General features: G+C 53.3%; 1 protein-coding gene across 1 annotated transcript; it reads right to left on the reverse strand.

Moving 5' to 3' along the window:
* Window positions 1-3,702: 3,702 nt before the first annotated feature.
* On the reverse strand, window positions 3,703-6,238 carry ID2 (inhibitor of DNA binding 2). Its single transcript, XM_007098215.2, has 3 exons — window positions 5,771-6,238; window positions 5,361-5,424; window positions 3,703-4,529 (listed from the first exon to the last, which is right to left on the reverse strand). The coding sequence occupies exons 1-2, from the start codon at window positions 6,116-6,118 to the stop codon at window positions 5,368-5,370; spliced, it is 405 nt and encodes a 134-aa protein (XP_007098277.1). The 5' UTR covers window positions 6,119-6,238; the 3' UTR covers window positions 3,703-4,529; window positions 5,361-5,367.
* Between the last annotated feature and the right edge of the window lie 492 nt (window positions 6,239-6,730).

The following is a 6,730-nucleotide window of genomic DNA, read 5'->3' on the forward strand; positions in this document are numbered from 1 at the left end:
GGAGAACTTTTGCCCTTACTCCTGCCAAACACCCCAGGGGCATCACCAGCCAGGAACCATTTTTACGTTAATTTATCAGCATTAGAATTTTGCAGACTGTCTGGGTCCCATGGATTTAAATCTCCACTCCCTGCGAGGGCAGACCCCTGGCTCTAAATTTTCAAGGGAGATGTTTCTTTCCCCTCCTGACCTCAGGCTGACAGGCTTCCCCAAGATCGTCCAGGATGAGTAATTTAGTCTACACACTGACATGGCAGGCCTTCAAGAGTGGTTTCCCTGCCAATGTCCTGCTTCCCGTGGGAGTGAAACCTCGCCTCCGATTCCTGTTGGGTCAGTGCCCCCGTGCCGGGCTTGGTACCCCCACTCAGGAACTGCCACCGGACGTGGCCTGATTTTTAATAGCAAATGATTGGAAACAAGCCAAACGCGCCAGTGTTCAGCTCTCTGTCCACACGTCTCTGCAGACTTCCCCCGGTTCTTGCCGTCGGGGGGCAGTGAGGGGCGGTTCTCCTCCAAGTGACTACTCCCATGGTCAGCACTAAACCAAATACCTGTTGGGCTTCTGGACAAATCTTGCCTCGGTCTCAGATCACCTTTATGAGGAAATAGACGTTTGGGACCTTCGCAGAACCATCACCCGGGAAAGACAGAGCCTGGAGACTCCCTTCCGGTAGCAGAAGGCATTAGGAATCAGAAGGGCGTGTGGTGAGTCAGGCTGACACGGATTTGGATTGCCCTGGAGCTGTGCACCCACAGCGTGGAAACCCCATAAATAATTATCCTTGAACAACAACAAAAAAGCTCCAGGAAACAGGTGTTTAGTGACTATAGGTTACTATTCCCTGGTAACGTCTACATCGTTGTCCTCAGAAGTCTTCCCCATTTGAGTAAAACACTGGACCGAGTCTGTCCACTGACTGCCACATGCCCTTGGTCACTCCCTTGGTGTCTCTGAGGACAGCTTCTGTAGAATGGAGAGACCACATGTTTGCCTAACTTCGAAGATTTATCCGTGGCTTTGAGAACTAAAATGTAAACTGACCCACACATTTATCGTTTGAGGTTAGTGTGACCTCGATTCCAAAACCAGATAAGGACAGCACAAGAAAAGAAACCACAGGCTCCATTGTATTCTAGAACATTCCAAGTAAAATACTGGCTAACAGAATCCGACAGTGTGTGTAAGAAGTAATCATACGTCATGTTCAAGTAGGATTTATTACAGAATAAATGCAAGGCCGATTCACATCAGAAAAATCAGTGTTAAGACTCTAAAGGAAAACAGTATCAATAAATAGAATACATATATTTTACCAAATTCATTCCCGAATTGTGAATCAAAATCCCCCCAAAACAAAACAAAAAACAGCTAACAATTAAAGGGTTCTTCCTAAAATTGATCAAGACTACATAACATCACAAAATCCTAGAGCCGGGTCATGCATCATGGAGAAAGTCTGACTTGTTTTCATTAAGATCTGGAATAAAACAAGGACGCTCCCTCTCACCTCCTAGTCCTTTAACGCAATATTGGAGGTCGTGGTTGAGGTTATTCAGAAAAAATAAAAACACATTGAAAGATTTAAGGAAAAGAAGCGAAAACACGCTGGCTTTCATTCGACTTCACAACTCACTTTTCTCCACAATCCAGTTGTAGTCTCTCTGCTCCCGGGGGGGTCAAGTCTGATACTTTTATTAACATCCAAGACAGCACCTAGTGGCAGCGGATACTAATCTGCAAAAGGGGATCCTAAGTTACGAAGTAGGTAAGAAGACGAAATAAGAAGAAAACACAGTGGAAACGACTGTACACATGCTAGAGAGGCTCTCTTTCCTGATAACCCGTTTTCAAAAGGCAGTTTCTCCGTGCCGTTTCCCCCCCTGAAGCTCCAGCTATCGCCCCTCGGCCTCCCAGCGCCCCGAAAACCCAGCTCGCGAGCCGCCTTCCTGGCGCCGGCCAGCAGGTGGCGCCCGACCTCCACCGGCCGGACCCGGACGAGTGGCCGGAGCTCCGCCGCCGAAAGCCTCCTCCGAAAGGTGCCGCTTTTCCTGGACGGTGCTGCTACTCTGGGTCGTCGTCCAAACGTTGCAAACGGTCCCCGGCTTCCAGGGACCGCGCAGGTGCTCGAGAGCCCCACCCCGGCCGCACGGCTTCCTCTGGAAAGCCGGCGAGCCCTTGCACGGGACCTGCCGTCCGGGTCTGATCCTCTCGCCGGTCCGAGCGGACCACGAGAGGCTGGGGGCGACCGGGAGCCGGCGTCCGCGCCCCCACCCTGTCGTCCCCGGAGGACAGGATGGGGTGGGGGCGGGAGCGGGGGGGGGGCAGCGACCCGTCCTCGTGCTTCCCGCCCCTGCCCGGAGCGGAGCGGCTCGTCGCGCGGGGCGCTGGGCGGGCCGGCGACAGGTGGCCGGACATCAGGTGGCAGGTCCGAAGGGCGGCCTGCGCCGGCACGCCCCGCCCCGCCCAGGTGTGGCGGGCAGAGCCGGCGTCCCCCTGGGTACGATTATCAACAACAACGACGGCCCCGGTCAAAGCACGTGCTCACCTGCGGCGCGGACGCCGGGCGGGGCGCGGGTGGCGTCGGAGGCTGCCCCGCCCGGGTCCCCGGCGCCGCCCCCCCCCCCCCCCGCCCCCGGGAGGAAGCGGGGTCGGGCGCGACCGCCGCAGAGGACGCGGGAGCCGGGCGAGGGCGAAGTTGGGCCGAGAGCCCGAGGCCGCCCCTCCGCACCTGGCCCCGCGCTCTCCGTGACGGATTCCAGGTCAGGGCCGGAAACGCCACCGCCGCCAGCGCAGACAAGGTGGCGCCACCCAAACACCTGCTGGGCTGGGCCTGAGAAAGTGGCCCCAGGTGAGACACCCATCCCCACCCGCCCGTCCTCCCCACCTTCCTTCTCCGCTCCCCGTCCACCTCGGGCCGGCCTTCCAGAACCTCCCACCCCACCCTCACACACCTAAGGAAGTGTCTTCCTTCCAGTTTGGGAATTCTTGCATACGTACGAATTTTAAGTATCTGTCCGCGTCAGCTACCTGTTTTAAAGCAGGAGCCAAGAGCTGCCAGGTGAGGGCTACATGGAAACAGCGCGCTGGTACTTTTTCTGTGACTTAGAAGGCCTTTCTCCCCTCCCTCCCTCTTTTCCTTCGCAGGGCGGTCCAGGGGTGCAGTCAAGGGTGAAGGGCGATTTAACGGCCACCTGTCTTGGAAAGTGGGCTCCGCCCAGGCCCAGTCTCCAGGAGCCTGGGCGAGCTCCAGGTGGAGAAGGTACAGGGGAAGCTTGGGGAGGCCGGGAGCGCCCGGGGCCACGCTGCGGCTTGAATTCCTGCAGGCAAACAGTCGCTGGGAGCAAGCAGTTAGCACCCAGGGGTCTTTTCGCCCTTCCCCTAACTCTTTTAAGTCATGTCCTGAACTACAAGCAGTTTCAGATACTCCAAAAGTGTCTGAACACCTACTCAGCCAAGCAGTCCTTCCAGACTCATTTAGTGTGAATGCTCTAACTCCTAGGAGTCACTGCCACAGCAGCTCCTTGGTTTGAAACTCAGCCCCAAGGCACAGAACTACTAGTTCCTTGCAGGACTAAGACTTCTGTTTCCCCAGCCCGGTCAGCTGTCTTAAAGCACATTAGCGCTTTGCCCCCAAAGTGCTCGCACTGGACCACACATCTGATAAGGAGTTTCTTCTGCATACAAGTCCCAAGGCTTGGGGGTGGTGGCAGTGATGGTGAAATCGAGTGGAGACAGAGAGGGAGATCTTAAAAACCATTCAGAATTCAGGTATTGACTTCAGACATGTTTATTATCATCTTATACAGTCTACATAAATTTGAACTTGTATTTATTTGGGTTCAGTTATAACATAGCATAATAAAAATCGAAGCACTGGTCCTCTGAAATAAAGCAGGCAATCACCATTCAATAAACACACGATTTATTTTGTATAAAAGGGTTAAGTTTACAACTAAACTTTTATAAAAAGTTTAGCATGAATAAGTACATCATTACACTTTGTATGCAGAAATATACATCTCTGCCACTATACAAGAAAACTCTAATTAAAGAGTTCACAAGGTTTCACTCAATATATATATATATTTATATATAAATATATACACAGCATTCAGTAGGCTTGCGTCAAAAAGGTAATTTCTGACCAAAAGACTTCATTTAAGTAACTGAATACTGGATCCTTCTGGTATTCACGCTCCACCTTTGAAAAAAGGCAAAGTCTGCTTAAATTGGGAAATTCCTTGTGATTTTAAACGTTTTCGCTCCCCATGGTGGGAATAGTATATAAAGAAAACCTTCCAACTGCAGAAAGGGCATTTAAAAGTCTTTTTCATAAATAACTAATATCACAGTCCAGGTCAGAGAACACCCTGGGGAAGATGATCATTCTTAGTTTTCCTTCCATTTTTTAAAAAGGTCCATTCAACTTGTTGTTCTCCTCGTGAAATGGTTGAAAAATAAGTTCAGCGCGTTAAAAGATCCTGTGGACTTGTTGTTGTTGTGCAAAGAAAAGAAAAGTCATGACCACCTGCAAAAGATTGGGGGAGAGGCGTGTTTTAGGAGAACGGAACCTAAGGGCAGAGGCGGGCAGACTGGCGCCACGAGGAAGCCGCAGTTTGAACATTTAACCACCAAACACTCAAAGATTGGGCAAACCCTGGCGTCCAGATGCAACACACACACTCGGCCTCCACGGCGAAAATTAAACAGTAAAACAGCAGAGACTCCGGGGAGAAACTTCCCAACGCAGTCTCCTAGTTGGATCTCCAACAGCGGTGCTCGCGGGCGCCAGTCTGCTTCTTGTAACGATTATTTGATTGAAAACAGCCCTTTAGTTAGCAGATAGGGAAGTCAGGATCCCACATCACAGGGTCTGAGGCGCAGGCAGGCAGTGCTGGGCTGGCCGAGTCTCAGGAGGGCCGAAGTTTTAGGGAAGGAGGATCTCTACGGAATTTGTGGTGATAAGATTAATTACGTGCAGGGTAGTACCTCATAGTACCAGAGCACCAGCACGGGAGAGCCAGGCGTTCCGTGTGTGGCAGAGGCCAACACGCATTTTCCCCAGCCGCCTTCACACTTAAGTTACTGGTATTTTGTTTTGTGTTTTGCGTTTAAAAGGAAAATGTTCTGTGATCTGGAGTAATGAGAGCTAGGAGCCCCTTCATAGCTCGTAGGCACAGGCAGTGTGCTACGTGCAAGACGACTGAAGTACACATTCATTTACAAAATCCCCAATTTTGCAGATACACAAATGAAAACTCTCTCTCTCTCTCTCTCTCTCTCTCTCTCTCTCTCTCTCTCTCTCTCTCTCTCTCTCCAAGAGGCGGTGTCCGGACGGGAGGCACAAGCTAACACTCACCGTTTATTCAGCCACAGAGCGCTTTGCTGTCATTTGACATTAACTCAGACGGGAATTCAGACGCCTGCGAGAGAAAGGGGATAAACGGCGATGTTAGACAATCTGAAGGAGAAAGGGCTTTTTTTTTTTTTTTTAAAGTAATCCATAGAACAGCAAGTTTCATTAAGCACGTTTTATGCTACAATCCGAATCAAAGACAGATGCATTAACGTGTCAGAACTTATCAGCAATTTCACGCACCGCTCGATCTATAGCAGATTTGCTTTTTTTTTTTTTTTTTTTTTTTTTAGTTAATTAGCTCATCGGTAAGTCACGGACTGCGGCCGTCTCGACAATGGGTCTGCGAGCCGCAGCCCAGGCGATGACTGGGGTGCGCGGCAGCGGGCGGGGGCACCGGGAGCAGGTCTTACCTGCAAGGACAGGATGCTGATGTCCGTGTTGAGGGTGGTCAGCGGCGTCCTGGACGCCTGGCTCTGTCCAGGTCGCTGGTGGTGCAGGCTGACAATAGTGGGGTGCGAGTCCAGGGCGATCTGCAGGTCCAAGATGTAGTCGATGACGTGCTGCAGGATTTCCATCTTGCTCACCTTCTTGTTCTGCGGGATGCTGGGCACCAGCTCCTTGAGCTTGGAGTAGCAGTCGTTCATGTTGTACAGCAGGCTCATCGGGTCGTCCACCGGGGTTTTGCTCCGGGAGATGCCCAGGCTGTGGTCCGAAAGGCTGTTTTTCCTAACGGACCTCACCGGACTGAAGGCTTTCATGCTGACCGCGCGGGGAAGGAGAGACCGGGAGGGAGCGGGCTGCCCAGGAGCTCAGGCCGCCGCCGCCTGCGGAGCTTCCTGCGCTGGGCACCGGGCTCGGCTCAGAATGAAGCCGGGAGCCTGGCGGGGCGGCTTTTATCGGCACTCGCCGGGGGCACACGATCCGGGTTCCTTGCGTTCCCATTGGTGGAAGCCGGCGCGTCCATCAGGCCGCGCGGGCGCCCCCATTGGCGGGCGCGGGCGCGGGGCGAGCGCTCGGTCCTTCCGCGTTCGCAGCCAATCCCCGCGGTGTGGGCGGGGCGGGGCGGGCGCGAGCCCAGCTGGGGTGGTAAATAGAGTACAGTAAGCGCGGGGCAGGAGGGGAGCAGAGGGCCGCGGAGGAGGGGAGGCCGGAGGAGGCCAGGGGGAGGAGGGGAAGGGGGGACCCCAGGAGTCCAAATGTGCATCTTTATTCTAATTCCAGGGGTGAGGCAGTACCCTCGCTCTAGGGTGTCCCTTGACGGAGCCTTCCACACCCTGGAGGTTTCAGCAGCCCTAAAACCACGGCGACACCGGCAGGCTCTGCACAGCAGAGGGAAAGTCACCGTTCACTGCGACCCGCGGAATGTCATC

This window comes from Panthera tigris, chromosome A3 (assembly GCF_018350195.1).
Source record: "Panthera tigris isolate Pti1 chromosome A3, P.tigris_Pti1_mat1.1, whole genome shotgun sequence".
Taxonomy (NCBI): Eukaryota; Metazoa; Chordata; class Mammalia; order Carnivora; family Felidae; genus Panthera; species Panthera tigris.

Coding starts and splice junctions, on each gene's coding strand:
- ID2 (XM_007098215.2), bottom strand. CDS start 6,118: ATGAAAGCCTTCAGTCCGGTGAGGTCCGTTAGGAAAAACAGCCTTTCG. Junction 5,425..5,770: donor TCAGCATCCTGTCCTTGCAG/GTAAGACCTGCT, acceptor TTTCTCTCGCAG/GCGTCTGAATTCCCGTCTGA.